General features: G+C 43.6%; 1 protein-coding gene across 2 annotated transcripts in view; it reads left to right on the top strand.

Moving 5' to 3' along the window:
• Positions 1–21,202, top strand: part of LIMK1 (LIM domain kinase 1) — a 132,543-nt gene extending 111,341 nt beyond the window's left edge. For both annotated transcript variants that reach the window (XM_088454112.1, XM_088454120.1), the window contains 11 exons: positions 5,153–5,258; positions 5,344–5,468; positions 7,102–7,285; positions 7,919–8,005; positions 12,444–12,575; positions 14,233–14,292; positions 14,491–14,556; positions 15,935–16,073; positions 16,832–16,887; positions 17,534–17,691; positions 18,409–21,202. In XM_088454112.1, coding sequence (XP_088310238.1) covers positions 5,153–5,258; positions 5,344–5,468; positions 7,102–7,285; positions 7,919–8,005; positions 12,444–12,575; positions 14,233–14,292; positions 14,491–14,556; positions 15,935–16,073; positions 16,832–16,887; positions 17,534–17,691; positions 18,409–18,571 — 1,276 coding nt within the window. In that variant the 3' untranslated portion in view covers positions 18,572–21,202. The remainder of the gene's footprint in view (positions 1–5,152; positions 5,259–5,343; positions 5,469–7,101; positions 7,286–7,918; positions 8,006–12,443; positions 12,576–14,232; positions 14,293–14,490; positions 14,557–15,934; positions 16,074–16,831; positions 16,888–17,533; positions 17,692–18,408) is intronic.
• Positions 21,203–22,522: the final 1,320 nt, after the last annotated feature.

Genomic DNA, 22,522 nt, shown 5'->3' with positions numbered 1-22,522 from the left:
GTTAATGCCTAACAATAACACTCCCCCTAGTGCCTAACCCTTACTCCGCACCCTAAACCTAACCCTTCCCTTTAGTGCCTAACCTAACCCCACACCCTAAACCTAACCCTTCCCTTTAGTGCCTAACCCCGCACCCTAAGCCTAACCCTTCCCTTTAGTGCCTAACCCCGCACCCTAAGCCTAACCCTTCCCTTTAGTGCCTAACCCCGCACCCTAAGCCTAACCCTTCCCTTTAGTGCCTAACCCAGTACCCTAAACCTAACCCTCCCTTTAGTGCCTAACCCTGCACCCTAAGCCTAACCCTTCCCTTTAGTGCCTAACCCCGTACCCTAAACCTAACCCTTCCCTTTAGTGCCTAACCTGTACCCTAAACCTAACCCTTCCCTTTAGTGCCTAACCCCGTACCCTAAACCTAACCCTTCCCTTTAGTGCCTAACCCCGCACCCTAAGCCTAATCCTTCCCTTTAGTGCCTAACCCCGCACCCTAAGCCTGACCCTTCCCTTTAGTGCCTAACCCCGCACCCTAAGCCTGACCCTTCCCTTTAGTGCCTAACCCTGCACCCTAAGCCTAACCCTTCCCTTTAGTGCCTAACCCCGCACCCTAAGCCTAACCCTTCCATTTAGTGCCTAACCCAGTACCCTAAACCTAACCCTCCCTTTAGTGCCTAACCCTGCACCCTAAGCCTAACCCTTCCCTTTAGTGCCTAACCCCGCACCCTAAGCCTGACCCTTCCCTTTAGTGCCTAACCCTGCACCCTAAACCTAACCCTTCCCTTTAGTGCCTAACCCCGCACCCTAAGCCTAAGCCTTCCCTTTAGTGCCTAACCCAGTACCCTAAACCTAACCCTCCCTTTTAGTGCCTAACCCCGCACCCTAAACCTAACCCTTCCCTTAAAACCCGATATTTTCCTTCGGGATGCCGGTGGTCGTGATTCTGGCCCTCATCCCTTAGCAAGATTCTCTCTGACTAAAAAATCCCCAAATTACACATAGCATGCAATTTATATTTAGGGACATATTTCCCAACAAACCTTCACAGGTTTATTTCTGTAAAGTGTGGGTGTCGCTGTGACTCAGCAGAGAGAGGAACACAGGTGCCAGATAAGAGTGCACTGTTGTGTTTTGCAGTCAAGTATTGCTAAATTCATCACAGTTTGCAGAAATGTTATTTTGTTGCATGTGATGAATCTCCGCATTTTTCCTTTGGCTTCTACATAACATTTACACACGGAAAAAGTGTAAAGCATTATTTATGAGCACTATACGGGGTATATTTACAGTACTAAAGTGAGAGTTTTTAGAAGTGTAGATGTTGCCCCTAGCAGTCAATCAGATTTTAGCTATTATCTTCTAGAAGATGCTAGTTAAATGTTAAGTAGATGCTATGGGCAACATCTTCCCTTCCAAAAACTCTCACTAGTAAATATACCCCTATATGTATAACTGAGACAAATATCAATGTCAGGGAAAAGCTGAGCATTTATATGAAAAGTTTAGTATAAGGGGGAGATGTACTAAGCCTTGGGGAGAGAAACAATCGGCATGTAACTGTCACTTTATAAGCTGTGCTTGAAAAATGAGAGTTAGGAGCTGATTAGTTGGTACTTCATCATTCTCTACACCATTCATCGAAACTCTCCAGAATGCTCCTCGAACCAATTGTGGATATCTTGGGGCCGATAACACTGTGCATTATCCTACTGGAATATTCCATCGTTGTGAGGGTACATGAAGTTCATGACAGGCTGCATGACCGGTCAGAGACATATTCATGCGGACCAATACCACGTGAACAGACCCCACACCATTATAGAACCACCACCATTCGCACAGTGCCTTGTTGACAACTGGGGTCCATGGCCTCATGGGGTCTGTGCCACACCACCCTACCATCAGCCCAAAACAACCAATACTATGACTCATTGGACCACACCATATGTTGCCAATCCTCCAGGGTCCAATTAGCGAGGTCACAAGCCCAGGTGAGGCTCTGTGTCAGCTGTTGTAGTTTTAAGAGGGGCACTCTGGTGGGTCTTCTGCTTCCCATGTAAACTAAAGAGCACTGCACTGACCTGCTGGATATGCGTCTGGTACCTCCTGCATTGCATGTGATGTGATTAGAGCCAGTGTTGCTCGTCTGTTACCACTGACAATTCTGGCCAAACGCCGCTGGTCACGAGCACCTGTGGTTAGACTCTGCGCTGTCCACAGTGGGTGGTAAGGCCTTCCATGAGGTATTCCCAGTACACACGTGACACCGTAGATCGGAGAATGTTGAATGTCAGCACAACTTCAGAAATGGAATGTCCCATGCGTCAAGCACCCACTATCATGCCCCTTCCACACTCCGATAATTATCGTCGCCCTTGCCATGAGCAGCCTAGTCGGTGTACAAACTGATTCACAAGATGTCATCTACCATTAATTTTACATACTGGTATCCCATGGCTTTTGGCACTTCAGTGTAAATCCGGGACGGACTGGGGCTGCAGTTTGCGCCTTTCAAAAGGGACGTGGCCTCGTGGGAAAGGGGCATGGCCACTCCTCATGGGGCGTGCCATGAGTCACAGGGACGTGGCCTTGCTACACGCCCCCGTCTTCAGTGTCCCAGCCGAGCAGAGCTCTGGGAGGCGGAGCTGCCCGGCCGGGGATTGCAGCCGTACCGGCCCATCGGTCCTTCTGGCATTTGCCAGAAGGGCCAGATGGGCTGTCCGGCCCTGGTGTAAATGGCTGCTACTGTAAGCCACTCACCTGTTTTGCACTTTTTATTATTCATTAGATTTTTATATACATTTCTGTATGTGTGCAATTAAAAACATGCACAAAAGTCTAGGAAACAATTAAATCAATATAATACTTCACCAAAGAGACACAATGCATTTTTAACATGATTTTTCACTAGTGCAACAGTGATATACAGTCAGGTCCATAAATATTGGGACATTGACAGAATTTTCATATTTTGGCCTCTATTCACCACCACAATGGCTTTGAAATGAATCAAACAAGATGTGCTTTAACTGCAGACTTTCAGATTTAATTTGAGGGTAATTACATCCAAATCAGGTGAACGGTGTAGGAATTACAACGGTTTCTATAAGTGTCTCCCACTTTTTAAGGGGCCAAAAGTAATGGGACAAATGAAACAATCCTAAATCTAATTTTCACTTTTTAATACTTTGTTGCAAATTCTTTGCTGGCAATTACAGCCTGAAGTCTGGAATGCATAGACATCACCAGACGCTGGGTTTCATCCCTGGTGATGCTCTGCCAGGCCCCTACTGCAAATGTCTTCAGTTCCTGCTTGTTCTTGGGGCATTTTCCCTTCAGTTTTGTCTTCATCAAGTGAAATGCATGCTCAATCGTATTCAGGTCAGGGGATTGACTTGGCCATTGCATAACATTCCACTTTTTAGCCTTAAAAAACTCCTTGGTTGCTTATGCAGTATGCTTCGGGTCATTGTCCATCTGCACTGTGAAGCGCCGTCCAATGAGTTCTGAAGTATTTGACTGAATATGAGCATATAATATTGCCCGAAATACTTCAGAATTCATTCTGCTGCTTTTGTCAGCAGTCACATCATCAATAAATACAAGGGAACCAGTTCCATTGGCAGCCATACATGCCCACGCCATGACACTACCACCACCATGCTTCACTGATGAGGTGGTATGTTTTGGATCATGAGCAGTTCCTTTCCTTCTCTTCTCTTCCCATCACTCTGGTACAAGTTGATCTTTGTCTCATCTGTCCATAGGATGTTGTTCCAGAACTGTAATGGCTTTTTTAGATGTTGTTTGGCAAACTCTAATCTGGTCTTCCTGTTTTTGTGGCTCACCAACGGTTTGCATCTTGTGGTGAACCCTCTATATTCACTCTTGTGAAGTCTTCTCTTGATTGTTGACTTTGACACATTTACATCTACCTCCTGTAGAGTGTTCTTGATTTGGCCAACTGTTGTGAAGGGGTTTTTCTTCACCAGGGAAATAATTCTTTTGTCATCCACCACAGTTGTTTTCCGTGGTCTTCCGGGTCTTTTGTTGTTGCTGAGCTCTCCGGTGCGTTCTTTCTTTTTAAGAATGTTCCAAACAGTTGATTTGGCCACACCTAGGGCCTCATTCATAGGCGATCGGAGGATGCAAGCGGTCACTCAGAAACTGGGCGGCCGCTTGCATCCTGACCGCCCGCCTCTGTTGCAGTCGTTAGGCTGTGGGTTAACACCCACAGCTCTAACGACCGCTCCGGGTCTTACGACGAGACCCTAGGGTAGGGTCTCCCTTGTCGTAAGCCCCAGAGAGCTTCTGGCTCTGTCTGAGCCGGAAGCTCTCCACTGACATCACTAGTGATGTCAGTGGGGCCTCCACCAAACGGTAGGCGTTCCCATGGGAACGCCTCCGTTTGGGCTGCCACCCCCCTGGCCCTCCTTCCAAATGGGGCGAGCTGTCAATCAACATCGACAGCTCGCCCCCTTTGGATCGAGACCCGCTACGACCGGCGCTGTCGGTCGTAGTGGGTCTCACGCATGCGCACGATGGCGCCGTCGTGCGCATGCTCTGTGGGGGGCCATCGACCCGGTCCGAGTGCATCGGCGCTAACGACCGGGTCTGAATGACCCCCCTAATGTTTTTGCTATCTCTCTGATGGGTTTGTTTTGATTTTTCAGCCTAATGATGGCTTGCTTCACTGATAGTGACAGCTCTTTGGATCTCATATTGAGAGTTGACAGCAACGGATTCCAAATGCAAATGTCACACCTAGAATCAACTCCAGACCTTTTACCTGCTTAATTGATAATGAAATAACTAGGGAATATCTCACACCTGTCCATGAAATAGCTTTTGAGTTGATATTCCCATTACTTTTGGTCCCTTAAAAAGTAGGAGGCACATATTGAAACTGTTGTAATTCCTACACCGTTCACCCGATTTGGATGTAATTACCCTCAAATTAAATCTGAAAGTCTGCAGTTAAAGCACATCTTGTTTGTTTCATTTCAAAACCATTGTGGTGGTGAATAAAGGCCAAAATCTGAAAATTCTGTCAATGTCCCAATATTTATGGACCTGACTGTATATAGCTAATACTATTTTATTGTGGACAAGAATATTAATTGATATATGATAATAAAGTTCCTTTTTACACATGTTTTAGGGTGTCCGCTGACTGCCTCAGTCCTGATATTCAAGGCTCAATTCATGTTGGAGATCGAATACTAGAGATTAATGGCACCCCTATCCGCAGCGTTCCCCTTGATGAGGTGCGTTATTATGCTTGCCCTTATTATATACCATAGATAGCTTTGTAACTTTACATTTGCTGTGACCCTTTCTTCTTTTCTCTAGATTGATATCTTAATACAGGAAACCAGCCGACTCCTGCAGCTGACCATCGAACATGACCCTCATGAAAACGCCATTATACCCACCCCATGCACAGAGACTGGGATTAGACGCCAGAGGCCTGTGACGTAAGGCTACTTTTTTATTTATGTCATTATTTTATGATTAAGTTATATTGTAGCCATTACAGAGGAGTTGTGCATGGAGAGATACCTTTGTGTACACAATATGACTGTTCACTAAGATGAAATATTGAGGAACTTTTCATTTTGTCAACAATATTAAAAAAGGCCATGTCACAATATTTGTCTTCTATCTCTTTATCCTGTTTTATGCGTGAGTGTCTACATTTAGTATAATATAGTATATATTATGGCAGCATGTATGTTTTACCAGTCTTGAGTGCTAGAGTTAAATTATTATAGAATCTCATAGTTATTTTGTTAAGCCAGTTTACAAATCCATTATTACAGTATAAATGCAGTAACTGTATTGGAGGAAGATTTATTTTCTTTTAGTTAAAATACAGCATGTCTTAAATTAGTTTTTCACCATCAGATGACTTTTATTTATTGGATAGATTTCATTGCCTTAAAGTGGATCTGTCACTAAAGTGACAGAGATTATTTAAATTTATTTTAAAGAACAGGATAAAAACGTAAAAACAAAAAAAAAATGTCAGTCCATCCACATAACCGCTCACCCCATGGTGAGATGCAGAAGGGAGGTAACGCTGGAGAGACACGGCATAGAAGATAACAGATGAGCAATATGAGAATGTTGTGTAAGAGAGGAGGCGGCTCTGCGGTGTGGCCTCATTTCAACCATTACCATATGGCGTGGTCTCTCCTCAGGATCCTTTCCTGGTGGGGCTAAGTGGTAGTAAAGCTGGGTACACGCTACCCGATAAATGCTGCCGATCCGATAAACGATTTGATCCGACAGAGCATTTGTCGGATTGGTGTGTACCTGTACACACATAGAGCAATTTATTGCTCAGTGTCTGCTTTCTTCAGATCCCCAAGATAGCATGTGCAGCACAACAGATCCTGCCCTCCCGATCTGACTGTTCCAGGAGCATTAGAAGCCGTTTACCAGCTAACGCTCCTATATCCACACTATACACCAATTATCGGCTGATCGGCCTGATCATTTTTATAGTGTGTACCCAGCTTAAGGGAACATTTAAAAAAAACAACTCTTCCTTATTATAATAGTGCAAGGCTAAAAGACACAAGAATAAAAAAATATATAACGTCATGCATGTAGTAAAAGCTGTAGACTGTCTTTTACAACAAACTAATACATAAAATTTATCTAAACATGAAAAAAAAACAGTTTATGAATGGATTCCATTATTTGTCACAGGCTTATGCCAATATTACAAGTACAAGTGACTGTAGCTGATGGTGACCCAAACACAGCACATACCAGTAACGTTCTGGTGCAGCGGGACCTCCCTTTGTAAGAGACTTTAAGTATAGAAGTGCCACAGTACCATGTCCTTACATCATACTTTCCCCTTATACAGTATGATAATTATGAAACCTAGTAATATTCAGACTGTAATTCATTGTAAAATAATAAAACATTGTCTTAATATACAAAAAATAATATTGGTAAAAAATATTTATTTATTCTCTGTCACATGAATGATATCAACTGTATGTAAACATGAATCTGTGCTGAAATAAATGTTAAAATCTAGGCAATATTATTTAAACCTGGTACTTAATGACTTTCTCCCTCTCCGGTGTCCAGGCGCAGTTGTAGCATAGACCGATCACCTGGATCTAGCTGTGTGGGATCCCCGTCATGCTCCAGAAGAGACATGTGCCGTTCTGAATCTGTCCGCGGTGTTACCGGGTCACATCGCATATTCCGGCCCTCAGACCTCATCCCTGGAGAGGTGCTGGGAAGGGGCTGCTTCGGGCAGGCAATCAAGGTGAATTATCCAGGATTAAATGACCACCTATGTGATGATCATGTGTTTTCAATACTAAAATGTTATCTCTTCGTGATAAAGGACTTGTTGCAATCATGCAACTCTCTCAGCCAATCTGAAATGTCATGTGCCCATATTGTAGCTGTACGCTGGAGATTGTGATATACTTGTTACAGCAACTGGCATAAATAGTTCACTGGCACCCTATGTCAGTGTTGCATAGTGTATAAAAATATCAGAGAGTGCAACTATACTAGATATCTGTAGAATAACGCATTCGGCACAGTACATTTGCAGGTGATTCTACATCCCGTAACATGACATTTAATTTGGATGATTTGTGGTGCAGACATCATCTGTACATACGGTTTCCCTGTGCACCCCTGCGAGGATACAAAGTAAAATGCACAATGTTGGGGCGATGTTATCAGCATTCATACTCTGCCCCATCGGCACATCACATATATCGCTCCAACATTGGTTTTATTTGCATCGGGCATCGGCCTATTGGGTAGAACTTCTGGCATTGAGGGCATTGTGAGTTTTTTTTTTTAAAAACGGAAACCAATTTGCTACAGTATATGTTTTAAAAGTCTGCTATGATGACAAAGTTCTAATTTCCTTTCTTTACAGGTTACGCATCGTCAGACTGGCGAGGTCATGGTGATGAAGGAGTTAATAAGATTTGATGAGGAAACTCAGATAACCTTTTTAAAAGAGGTGCGTACACTCTGCTGTTAACTTATCCTGGCTATAAAGCCAGGTAAAATTTATCTCAATACCTGTTTAATACATTACAGTATATTTCCAAAGGACAAGTAAATCTAATAATGAAAATATTCATAAATAAATGAAAGCATGAAGATAATCTGCACTATTTCACATGTACTCTAGGTTCCCTTTTTCACAATTAGCAACACATGCATCCATCAGTGATTCAAAGGAGAAAAAGCTCAAAAAGCAAAGCTTAATATGTCAGTTATGTATCTTTAAACAATAATACCACTAGCTCGTTTTCTGTTTGTAAGAATTGATTAGTCTGTACAGATTGCATACTCATCACTCTGGCTTTGGGTCATTCCTTGTCTTAGAATATCAAAATATGGAATGGATTTATTTATGTCTAGTCATATCCAGGAGGTCTCTCACTTTTGACCAAAATCCTTTTACTGCTATAGAACATTAAGTGCGCTTAAAGCTGAACTTAGAAAAACTTTTATCTTGGCATTTAGGGCCTGATTCAGAGCTGAACGCTCTGACCAGAGCGCTCGCTCTGAATCAGGGCCCTCCTCCCTGAAAATGGAGCGTCCTCTTGGACGCTCGCATAGCTGTGGGTGACCCCCCACAGCATATGCAAGCGTCCATGATGATGGTCGCGATGGTCTTGACCATCGGGCTTGCGACGGAGACCCTGCGGTAGGGTCTCGCTTCCGCAAGCCAAGGAGTGATTTTGGCTCTATCAGAGCCAAAATCACTCCCACTGACATCACTAGTGATGTCAGTGGGGCCGGCTCCAGACAGGGGCGTGCTGTCAATCAACATCGACAGCACGCCCCCTTTGGTGCGAGACCCGGAGCGACAGCTTGGCTGTCGCAGTCCGGGTCTCGCGCATGCGCACGACGGAGCTCCCTCCGTCGTGCTCATGCGCAGTGGGGGAACATCGACCCGTTTGCGAGCGTCCTTTGCTCGCGAACGGGTCTGAATGACCCCCTTAGTCACTAAACATGACAAAATAAGTTGTGAGTTTGTACCATGTTATATTGGTCCTCAGTGACTACAAATAACACGTTGTTAGGGAACGCTCTCCGTGATGACAATATTGCATGAGGCATAGTCAGCCACAATGTGATCCCTCTGATTTCTTATCAAGGCAGCTGCACGTCACATGTACCAATCATACAGACAGAGTATGTGCAATTGCACACGTGTAGATGCTAAGCATTCTGGGAAGACAGGTGGACTTTAGATGGAATCGGTATGAAATACCGGCTGCCGAACGGCTGGCGTTTCGATTCCCGGCAGCGGCAGCCCGACACTGGAACAGATACCGGCAGCGGCAGCCCGACAGCGCTGGAAATCCCGATTGTGGTAAGGTAAGTAATGACTAACCTAGCCCCCCTAAACCTAACCCTCCTTAGGGGTGCCTAACCCTCCCTCCCCCTAGCCTATTCCTAACCCTCCCGGGGGGGGGGTGCCTAACCCTAAGGCCCCCCCGGGTGCGCTAAACCTAACCCACCCCCTCTCCCGGCGTCGGTGAAATGAGCGGGGTCTACATCTAGACGCCGGGCATTTCACCCTCGCTGGGATATGACAGTCGGGAAGCCGGCTGTCGGTATAATGTCAGCCGGCTTCCTTATTGCATCCCCTTTAGATACCCAAACTCTGCCTTCCACAGACTCTTATCTTATTTTCTTTGGACAAACATAAGTATCAATCCTGTTCCCTCTCCTGTCCTTCCCACTATAGATTGTGATTATAAATATGGGAGGTACTAGCTGTATATGGGAGGTTCTAACTGTATATCGTAGGTACTAACTGTAAATGGGAGGTACTACAGTAACTGTATATGGGAGGTACTAGCTGTATATTGAGGTACTAACTGTATATTGGCGATGTGGGCTGCATATGAGAGACACATAAAGCACATATAGGACATTGTTACAGCCTATGGGGATAGTATATGTTTAGTGATACAATATGGAAACTTGAGATGTGAGATACATATGAGGACTACATGGAGGCTTGTGTGGCATACACAGTATATATGGAGTAGTTTGTGTTGCATACTGTATATGGTTGCATATGTGCGATAATAGAAGAATGTAAGATTGATACATTGTACTTGGAGTTTATAGTTACCATGACAATAACGTGATAGCATATTGAGTTTGCATATTGCGTAATGATGAGATTTGTGGTGTCCTGTGTGAAATAGGATTTCTAGTTGGTACTGTGAGTTGTAGTTAGTCGGTGTGGGCATAGTATTGGAAATAGTACTGGAATCTGGGTTATATATACACTGAAGAGCCAAAAGTCATGTGATATAAGTATGTAAAGGTCATGGTCACCATACTGTGACGTATTGAAAATGCCCAGACCTGCTTCAAATCAGTTGTAATCTGACATCTCATAAGTCAGTTTGAATGCTGGCTAGGCTGCTCATGGTAAGGCGACGTGAATTATCGGAGTTCGAACGGGGTATGATAGTGGGTGCCGGAAGATTATCAAATTCTATTTCCGAAATTGTGCAGACAATCAATATTCCTCGATGTACGTTGTCACGTGTGTACTGGAAATACCTCATGAAAGGCATTACCACCCACTATGGCAGCGCAGTGGCCAACCACAGGTGCTAATGACCGTGACCAGCGGCGCCTGGCCAGAATTGTCCGTGGTAGCAGACAAGCGACACTGCCTCAAATCACATCCACATTCAACGCAGGAGGTACCAAACGCATATCCAGCAGGTCAGTGCAGTGTTCTTTAGCTTCCATGGGATATGGCAGCAGAAGAGCCACCAGACTGTCAACCTCAACCACATTTGTTCTAAAGTTTCTCATGTTAACACTACAACACCGGACACAGCACCTCACGTGGACTCATGATGTTGCTTATTGGACCCTGGAGGACTGGCAACGTGTGGCGTGGTCCGATGAGTCACGGTTTCAGTTGTTTTGGGCTGATGGTAGGGTTTGGATGTGGTGCAGACCCCATGATGCCATGGCCCCCAGTTGTCAATAAGGCACCGTGCAGGCATGTGGTGGTTCCATAATGGCGTTGGATGTATTCATTCAGCATGGGTTGGGTCCGAAGGTCTGCCTGAACACATCATTGACTGGTAACCGCAACATTGCATTGCTTGATGACCATTTGCAGCCCTTCGTGTACCCCTTTAATGATGGAATATTCCAGTAGGATAGTCCAGAATTGGTTTGAGGAGCATTCTGGAGACTGAGTGGTGAGGCCACTACGTTCGCCCGACATGAACCCAATCGAGAATTTATGGGACGTGGTGGACAGGTCCATTCGCACCCAAGGTCCTACACCTACAAATATCAGGGAACTGTGGGAAGCTATCCAGATGACATGGGCTAACATCTCTCCAGAGATCTTCCGTCCACTTGAATCGATGCCACGTCAAGTTGCTGCACTTCGACGGGCTAGAAAGGGTCCTACATGATACTAGGCATCTATCCCATGACTTTTGGCACTTCAGTGTACAGTATGTATACACACATGATTAATATTTTTAGAAACAAATTTCACATGCCATCGGTGGTACGCTGTTTTATATTACATGTAAGATTGTGATTAAAGGCCACTCCCTGCCTTTCCATCAGCCCTACCTGGCTTCTAGGAGATGCAGCCAATGCAGTCCGTAGAAGCTGGTGTTTGTGTGCATGCGCAGGTTGCAGGCCCTGCCAGATGCATTGCGAATTACAGAAGAAAACGGGCCAGGTTGCTGATCAGATGGCAGCATAGGCAGCCCCGATCACATAAAAAGGTAGGAGCCGCCACTGATATATATATATATATATATATATATATATATATATATATTTATATATATATATATATATATATATATATATTTATATATATCAACTAAAGTGAATATAAATCTGCATGCAATCTTTCTTGATGTAAGAAATCACTGTGTTGTGTTACAGTATGTTACCTAAGCATATATTGATATCTATTTGTCTTGTATGAATATTTAGCAGAATCTGAAAGTGGCTGGGAGTAAATTATATGTATTGTGTTTATAATTGTACGTCTGGCAGCTAGGATATCTGCTATGGTTTATCTGAATAATATATAATGATACATTTACAGTATGTCATCTACAGAGTTAATTTAGAGCAGGAAAGGAATAGTATTTCTTGGATAAAATGGAAACTACCTTAATGAAAGTGATTCATAATGAAATGTTCATTAGTGTATTTGCTTTGCTACTAGCCTGAGAGACATTAGCATATCCTACTACAGACGTATGGTATAGAGGTTATTCCTGCTACTGCACACTGCTCATGGCTCTTACTCGTCTGGGCTGAATAGAGAGATCAATGAAAAAAAAAAATGTGTTCAACCACTTCTCAGCAGCAAGTCAAATGTATTGATCATTGGATACTAATGTTTATAACCCCCTTTATTGCAGGTGAAGGTGATGCGTTGTCTGGAGCACCCCAATGTGTTGAAGTTTATAGGGGTGCTTTACAAGGACAAGAGACTGAACTTCATCACAGAGTACATCCCAGGAGGCACCCTACGCAGGGTGATAAAGGGAATGGTTGGTGCAGTGTTTTGAAATGTCTATTTTAATTTGTTGCATTAAAACAGAAATAATCATGGAAACATACTTTATATAGTACTTGTTCTTTTAAATGGACACAGAAACCTGCGGTTTAGTGTCCGTGGATATTGTCCAAACAAAGCGCACAATGGGCCTCATTCAGACCCGCTCGCAAGCGGATCGATGGTTGTGCATTGCGCATGCGCGACGTACACAATGCTCGTGCGCAAGCCCCGTAGTGAGTGAGAAATTCACTTGCTCCGGGGCTCACTACAAACGGGGCGGCTGTCGATGTTGATCGACAGCTCAACCCATTTTGTAGGCGGGGTGGCTGGACAAATGGAGGCGTTCCTGAAGGAACGCCTGCCGTTTGTGGGCGGCCCTACTGACATCACCAGCCGGTGATGTCAGTATTAGAGCCGGAAGCTCACTGGGGCTTGCGGAAGACGACACCCACAACTTAGCGAGCGGCCAGGAGGCCGGCTTTTAAAAGAAAAAAGCGGTCGCCCTCATTCAGAGCGAGCACTTGCTTTTTGCGAGCGGCTCTGAATGAGATCCAATGTCTGAGGTGCAGAGGAAACTCCCCTTGGGTGGAACTGTCTGTCTTTATTTGCACAGATGCACCTAGTTGTGCACAAAATAACATGTGTTTTTGAAGTAAGATTGCACTAGCTGGTTAGAGGACTTACGGTGAAGGTCACAATGAGAAAATGAGAGCATGATTGTAGAAGCTGAATAAAGGAGTAGAAATGTTGTATTTTAAGGGCTTTCCTTGCTGCTTAAAGGGTCACAGCAGCTACAATCTGCTAGATATCCGGTCTCGTTCTATACTTGTAATAGGAGCCACCCCGATGTCCCCTTACTGTCATGATACCATAAATGAGGCTTTAATGAGCAGGAGAGAGCATTTCTATTCACAGAACATTCTATTCATAGGAACATTTAACTAACAATCATTCGCAAAAGTAAAACTGGTGTCTTAAACTTTTCCACCATTTTATGCAAATATTTAAAGTAACCTCTCTTACCTGAATTGTGGTTTTCCTCCTTCGGGGCCTTTTCCACTGTGCTGCTGGGAATTCACGATTGAAACCAAGCTGCCACAAATGAGGACCAGTTAGCGCGAAATCTGCTAGCAGATTGCTGAGTCAGCTCCACCTCTTGTTCTGTGTCAGATCACTGACGTTTCATGTACCAGCATCAATAGCTAGAGCCTCGTGACCACTGTAGCTTCCGCCAGCAGCAGCACAATGATGAGGGCAGGATTTGGGGTGAACATAGCACTCTGCCTGCAGCCAACTCTCAGTGTGGGTCCTTCTTTGTAGGGCTTCTTTCATGGACCAAGAAAGCACAGGGAATGTGGATCCCGGTGTAGGCACTCCCACAATTTAGGTAAGAGACAGAGGCCTGGGAATGGGCAAGTGGGCTATTTACATGTACAGAAAAGGTGGAATAATTCTTTAAGGAAATCAGATGTATTTCCCCCATGCAGATCATGTAATACCATTAAATTTGTGCTAGATTTTAGATACACAATGACTATGGCCCAAAACCATGTATTGAATTGTCATATGCAGTATGTTTCCAAACCCCTTAATCTAGAAGTGTCCAGGTTCAGCAACTCACAGTGACCTGAGTCTCTCTATGTCTGCAGGATGCAGAGTATCCCTGGAATCAGAGAGTCAGCTTTGCCAGAGACATAGCAGCCGGAATGGTGAGATATTAATACATATGTTACATGCACACGTCACAGCAAGATCTAAGCTATGAGTCAAAGATGTTTTATTTATGCCTTTCCCATCTTGTAAAGTCTCTACACTTTGTCATTTTCTTGAATTGTCATTCATTCCTTGTTAGTTATGTTTCTTTTTAGAAGAATGTGAAACAATATTTATAAAGATGTATTTTCCAGACCTACCTCCACTCTATGAATATAATCCACCGGGACTTGAATTCTCACAACTGTCTTGTACGAGAGGTAAGACGTGTCTGAGTACCGAATCTGACGTAAGAAATAATAACAAATTGTCATAAACATGGTACCGGTACCTTTTAATGGATAAACAAAATAATTAGCAAAAAAACTGAGCATTTCAAATGATGCTGAAAAGTCAAGACATAAGTACACACAAAAAATTGTAATGAACTTTATTTACACAAATAAGGAAAAGAGATATGGAGTGATAGGTAACAGGGAGGGTCCAAACTTCATGTATGGACCAGTTTTTTTCTTAGGTGCAAAGGCAGTACTATAGAAGGTGCTGCCGGTACAGGTCAGGAGGTGAGAAGGGCAAGGCAATGTCGGGCCACCACTGCTCTCCCCTTGAGGCTCCTCTGCTGTCAAATGGTCAAAAAGGGGGCTTCTCCTTGAGGTCCCGGCTCTGCTCTAATGAGGGTCCCAGAAGCATTGCCGGTTCCTTAACCAATTTTTTTTTTATGTAACCTTATTATTCTTTATTCTTCCCATGCGTAGGTGAATTTCACATAGAAACGTTAACAGACAAAAACAATTTTGTGGTTTCGACAATTATCAGGAAAAATGGTAATCTTGTCCTGGTGCTTCAAAAATGATAATAATACAGTAACAAAATGTGATAAATGAACATACATTAGAGTCCAAATAAAGTTAACATTTCTCTTATGATGGGTTCTTGTGCTATCCTGTTTCCAATGTTAATGTCTTCTCAGAAGATATGCAAAAACACATAATAGAATATAGTGTAGTATGTATGGAAGCCAGGAATAAATGTGTGAGCATGCAAATAAAGGGGGCACAATAAATCCAGTGACCCCATGTAAATACCAAAATCACTGTTTGGGAAATAGTCATTTAGACATATCTAATATCTTTAAAGTTCCACTTAGTATGCTTAGATGTGCATAGAGTCCAGGTTCCTTTAGATGCACAATGTCCAATGGACTCAGTGTGCCCCAAATGGAAAAACACTAAATAGTTCAATTACCTTTTTATTAATCACATATAAAAATGATACAAATAAAAACAAAAACAAATTCTAGTGAGCCTGGTAGGCCTCTTACCAGATCTAAATATTAAATAAACCTTCCAAAGCTGCTCAGGCCCATTACCCTTCATGATTGAAGGGTAATTGGCCTGAGTAGTTCAAAGGACCAGAAGGCTTCCAAGTACAAAGATACAATAGGGAAAATAAAAGTGTAACCGTATAACTCCCCACCAACGCGTTTCGACCCCCTAAGCTCTCTTCCAAGGCAAAATCTGCCTTGAAAAACCATCTCTATATACTTTAACATAAGTAGGATTTGATATAAACATGAGCACAAAACATTATGCATGATCATTCACTATTACATACAGTGATTTCCTCTTTGGCACTCAGGACGGCAGCCTGGTGGTGGCAGATTTTGGGCTGGCTCGATTAGTAACAGACGAGTCTCGGGATCTGCTGCGGAAAGACAGAAGGAAACGTTATACTGTGGTGGGGAATCCGTACTGGATGGCACCTGAAATGATAAATGGTGAGGATCAGCAGCACATTAATAGGACAGCCTGTTGATGGATTAAAATGCTTTTAGCTCCTGAGGCTGAGGCACCCCTGGAGAATGTAGCCTACACAACAAGGGACTTCTATGAAAACTGTCTCACTGCTTATGTTGAAATGGTGTTTTTGCATATTGCAACCAATCAGAAGCTTAAGGTGCATACACACTGAGCGATATATCGTTACAATATGAACGATAACGATATCGTTCAACAATATATCGTTCATATCGTTCCATGTTTATGCAACCAACGACCAATGATGCGCGCTCCTGCTGGACGATATCGCCCATCGGTCATGCAAACAGGCCAATCTGGGCGATATCGTTATATTCCCTATAGGGATCCATGATCGTTGGTCGTTAGTAATATCGTTGGTGTGTGGATGAACAATATCGTTCATCCAGCACACCAGGAATTTCAAGGGAGATCGTTCAGCAATATCGTTCGCTGAACAGATCGTCCCGTGTGTATGCATCTTTATTATCATTTATTAACTAGTTGGAATCAGAATCTGATTTGTTGCTGATTTGTGGGCAACACCTCCTAGTATAGGTTTGTATGCTCACTAATCTTCTTTCAACGTGAAGATTGTCAATGATTTATTTATTTTTGTTTATATTGGAGGAATATGGAAAATGAATGTGGTAACTGCAGCATGATGTGTTTATCCACATCATCATCACTAACGTCTCTGTGGCTTTCTGGGGGCCTTAATTGCTCTATCTTCTTGCAGGGAGAAGTTATGATGAGTCAGTGGATGTTTTCTCCTTTGGAATAGTGCAGTGCGAGGTATTCACATTGCTTCTTGCCTTACTACTTTATTATTTTGTCTTCACTTAACCCCCTAATCACACTGCCCCCTTCAGTGTTGTACATACATTATATTTATAATTAGCATTTGCTGTGGGATGCGGTCAATATTCCGACTGCGGGGATTCCGGCAGTCAGTATGCCGGCGCCGGAATCCCGAAACCTGTCAGAATCCCGGTGCCGACATCTCGACCGGCAGAATTCCGAAGGTAAGCAGCGGGGTTTGGGGGTGGGTTAGCGTTAGGCACTAGGAGGAGGGTTAGGGTTAGGCACTAAGGGGGAAGGGTTAGGTTTGGGGTGCGGGGAGGTTAGGTTTAGGCACTAGAGGGGAGATTAGGTACAGGCACTAGGGAGAGGGGGAGGGTTAGGTATGGGGTGCGGGGAGTGGGAGGTTGGGTTTATGAACAAGGGGGGAAACTTAGGTTTAGGATCTAGGGGGGAGATTAAGTACAGGCACCAGGCAGAGAGGATTAGGGTAGGGAGAGGGGGAGGGTTAGGATACCGACTGACAGGTATCGGTATCCTAATCCTGTCGAGATGCTGGCTTCAGGATCCCGTACCCATTCCTTTGCTGCTGTGATGACCTTGGCTGACAAACCCTCACCCATCTCCTCTCTGATCTTAGATAATTGGCCGTGTGAGTGCAGACCCTGATTACCTCCCTCGCACCATGGATTTTGGGCTCAATGTTCGTGCCTTCTTGGATCGATTTTGCCCTCCGAATTGCCCACCAGGGTTTTTTCCTAGTGCAGTCTTATGCTGTGACTTGGACCCTGAGAAGCGGTAAGTCCTTGTTACGGAGCAATTTGTCATCAACACCATTTTATTGCAATATCATTTAATTCCACTGTTTTCTCGTTAATAAATGATGTCTTCTAATAGAACCAGGAAAGTCGGAGGCCTGCAATAGATACGTACAGCCGCAGCACTGTTGTGCTATTTCAAGCCAAATAATAATACCTTTATTAGATTTGCACCAGTGCCACTGGTTGGCCATCCCTGCACATCAAAGCGATAACCTAGATACCTCCACAAGCTAAAAGTGCTGCTGGTTTTGTGGAGCGATGCAAAACTCTGATGAAGCACACTGCTAAAGTGTACACGGCATGTCAAGAGCACAACCTCCTACCATTTAATAACCTCGCTCATGAAGTAAAAAATAAGGTTTTCTCCTCATTTAGGCTTAAACTAGCTTTGCATGGCTATAGTGGCAGCGAAGAGGAGTGGAGCGTATGACAAAAGTCTCCGCAGGCTGGCGGAGACTGAGAACCGGCGTGTGTCTGTGTCCATAGTGGGCACCTTCTTTGTGGCAGCTGGCACATTAGTGCACATCAGTGTAGAGGTTAAATCTTTTGCTGTTCCTTTAGTCTCACTTGCTCATCATTCATTCTCTATGATATGCCTCTGATCATTTACCAGCTATGGCTGAGCTATACCTACAGTACCGAAGATCCTTGTCCATAACCTCTTGGATTTATTGTACCTCTTACTCTCTTTTAGGCCAAGCTTCTCCCAGCTGCAGCTCTGGCTGGATTCGCTCCTCAGGCATTTGAACCTGCAGCTACCCATGAGCTCACATATTGAGCAGCTGGAACGAAACTTTTGGGAGACATACAGAAGAGGAGACAGCGCCCTGTGTGTGCATCCCGAAATCCCAGAGTAACATCATCCCAAAAAGAGAGACCCCAATTTAAGCGTGTTTGTGGCAAGCTCATACTGCTTACCTTGCACGGATTGGGGATCAGATCCCTACATCCATGTTTAACGAAGGGGACCTGCCAGGCCAGAGCTTGCTGCAGATGACTGTGTGCGTTGAGGGGAATCCAAAGATATACTGTTGTAGATCCATCGGGTGCCTACGATGTTTAGTAAGCTTGTAATGGTTCTGGAACTCTAATTGAATATGATGAACCAGGCTTTATTAGTGTGGCAGTCTCAAAGAACTAATAATAAGTGCGCAGTCCTTAAAGGCGTCATTACATCACACCCTCCCTGCATGACGCCCCTTTTCTCAACCTTCTTGTGCAACAGAGCATTCCGCACCTTGTGTAAATACCTGTATGTATATTTAGACTGTGCATAGCTTTCTGTACATACGTTCCCAATGTCTGTGACTTAAGCCTGTCATCCTTGATCACTTGTTCTTATTGCCAAGAAGGGTCTACTGCTTTTCGCTATCTGCCCGACACATTTTGGGTCTCAGGGTAATTCTGTAACAGGGCCATAATGCACCCGGGCAGGGAACAGACTGTGAAGTAGATTCTATCTTACACAAAATATGACACACTATGATTTATATTTCAATTGATTCGTCTACCCACTCCGCACTTATAGACGGGTTGTCAGCTTTTAAAACCACCAGCATTCAAATGTCTATACACCTTTACTGTTAACATGTGTCCTAAAGTGCAACACCTATAGGGGATTATAAATACCCCAGTAGATTACTTAGGTATCGGTCCATCTATGTTTATTCTCGTGAAGGTTAAAAAAAAAAAAAAGACAACTGTCCTTCTGACACGATAATGTATTTAAATTTGGGCATTACGTCTAAAGGCCAGTATGATACATACAACCTATATAATTAGCCTGTGGCTGGGAGGTAGGATAGAAAGCTGGAAGTGAATGGTTTGAGGGTAATAAACGCTTCCTCCATTATTCACCCAGTGAGTTTACACTTCATGTTCATCTTCATTTTTGCTTCCGTCATCACCAGGTCTGCATTCTCCTCAGTGCTGCAGTTTTGCACATTTCAAATAGTCCACATTTTTGCCTTATATTATGAATGAGAAAAAAATATTTTGTAGATAAGTACATACATACATAACATTTTGTTTGTTACAGTTTTGGCTTAGGATTTTGCAAATTAGTTACTGAAAATGTTCCATCTCCTAACCCCAGATTTAAAATGAGCATACATGTCCATTCCATATAATATTGAATGTAGGTTGCGGAATCTATAATGAAGATTTTGAAACCCATGCGCTTAATGTACACAAGAGGGCAGTACAGTGTCATTGTCCGTCTTCCTACTGTAAACATGCAGTTCATCTCTAGTCAGTCAGACTCACACAATGAGATCTGAACACAATCACACATTTGTACAGGACAATCACAGGTAATAGCCATGTAATACTTATCTCTGGAACAATCAATGGTTAATCACTGATTACTAATGCCATATTGAAACTTGTAGTTAAACAGTATCAGTGTAACACATTACAGCACAAATCACAATCTCTACAATACCCTGGTCTGGTAGTTTTCTAGAAGAAACACACTGTTCACAGCAGACTAATGCTGGGTACACACTATACAGATATACAGTATATGTAGATGATGGTCGTTCATACACACTGAACGGCTATCATCTGTGTCTGGCCGCGGGTCTCGGCTCCCCCTCCCCGCGACTTCCGCTGTGTGTGTATGGGCGGTCTGCAGACTGGCCGTACACACTTGACGATGGAAACATATGTCTGCAGACATATCTGTACATTGGCTGTGCAGCACAGCCAATGCTATATGTCGGTGAAAGACTACGTTCACCGACATATCGCGGGTACACACTGGCTGACAGGCAGCAGATATATTGGCCGATCAATTGATCGGCCAATATATCTGTCAGTGTGTACCCAGTTTTACGGCTGTTATTGGACAGCTGCAACCAAATTAAAGCTGTCTTACCAGCCTTAAGGGGAGATTTATCAAAGCTTGGAGAGAGATAAAGTGGAAAGAGATAAATTATCAGCAAATCCGCTTTTAACTGGAATTTTGCAGGCTGATTGGTTGGTACTTTATCTCTCTCTAAAGGCCCCCATACACGGTTCGATATAGAAGCCGATCCGATGGATTGCTACGATATCGCTGCTATATCGTACCGTGTGTGGGCATAATATCGGCATGTGCACGCTCCCGTGGGGTCGTAGATCGCACCTCCAGATCTTACTGCATGTTCACTTAATCTGGGGATGCGATGTACAATCCCATGCAGCGCTATGGGGGGTGGGGGAGGGGGGTGCCGGCATATCAGGTGGTCGGGCAGCGGATTGCTCCGTGTGTGGGGACCGTCTGATATGTCATCGGATTGGCCGTCGCGTCGCAAGGTGCATATCGCACAGTGTATGGGGGCCTTACGGCTTAGTACATCTCCCCCTTTGTTTGAAGAATGACAGTTAAGAGCTGAGATGTTTGGTACTTTATCTCTGTCCATTTTATCTCTCTACAAAGTTTAGTACATCTACGACAGAAGCCGATAGGTTGATACTCTGGGCAAAATTTACTAAGCGGCGGTTTGACGGAAGGTTTTATTCTACTCTAAACCCCGGCGGTTTGGTGGCGAGTTCTTTTCTGTTCTAAACCCCGGGGGTTTGGTGGCGGTTTTGCAGCGATTTCTAAATGACAGCCTTGTTCTATTCTATTCTAAAATGTGTTTCGACTGTGGTTTGGCGGCAGTTTTGCTATATGCAGATTTACTAAGGCTAAAACCGCTGCAACACTGCCATCAAAACACATTTTAGAATAGAATGGAACAAGGCTGTCATTTAGAAACTGCTGCAAAACCGCCACCAAACCCCCAGGGTTTAGAACAGAATAGAACCCGCCACCAAACCGCCGAGCTTTAGAATAGAATAGAACCCGCCGTCAAACCGCCGCTTAGTAAGTTTTGCCCTTTATCTTTCTCCACTTTATCTCTCTCCAAGCTTTGATAAATCTCCCCCTTAATTCTGATGCATATGTCCAATCACTTTAATTAATATATTATGTTCATTACTTTTATTGAAAATACTAATGGCTGCTAGGTTGCTTTTGGCACATGACATTTATCAACGGCCAGTGTAGATTGTGGATGTACATTACATACTGTGTACGGATCTTCACATAATGTAGAGCAAAAAGAAACAACCTGTCACACATTAAATGCATGTCCAGCGTTACATTGACTGGTTGGCAGCTTTTTCTGATGGGCAGTTATAAGATTTCATTGAATTGGGCCTGTACGGGGGCCTCAAATTTGTTTGTGGTTCAATCATGATTTGAGGGTTCGAGGGACCTAAATTTCCAAATACAACTGAATTTAAACTGAAATCAATTTAAAATGGTAACTGGATGTTGAACGCGATCGTGTTCAACAACTCATAATGATAGTTGAAGTCCACTAAATAGTGATATTGTAACACTGTGTTCACTACAGTGGAAGTACTTACACGTCCTGCCCTTGTATTTACCATAGTGATCAATAGATAAATGTATTGAGGGTCACTAATGCTGTACTCATAACCAGGTTAATGCAGTTTATGCAATGTAAATTGAGTGCCGGCAAGTACATACTCTAATGGTCATTTTACACTTGATGGATAATTAGACTCCATTCCATACACAGATACTACTCTTCCTATCATACTAAGACTATTACACAGGCATTTCTGTAAACACAGTACTGAGTCTTTAATCCACATTTCTCTCCTCTGTTTTAGCACAAGTATGCTAAGGGTTATATGTACTAAAGTGCGAGTTTTTAGAAGTGGAGATGTTGCCCATAGTAACCAATCAGATTCTAACTGTTATCTTCTTGATTGGTGCTAGATAAATGTTAAGTAGAATCTGATTGGTTGCT

This window comes from Taudactylus pleione, unplaced genomic scaffold (assembly GCF_031769625.1).
Source record: "Taudactylus pleione unplaced genomic scaffold, aTauple2 ptg000040l, whole genome shotgun sequence".
NCBI classification, from domain to species: Eukaryota; Metazoa; Chordata; class Amphibia; order Anura; family Myobatrachidae; genus Taudactylus; species Taudactylus pleione.
Note: the sequence above shows the minus strand (reverse complement) of the source record. Positions and strands in the feature narration are given on the sequence as shown.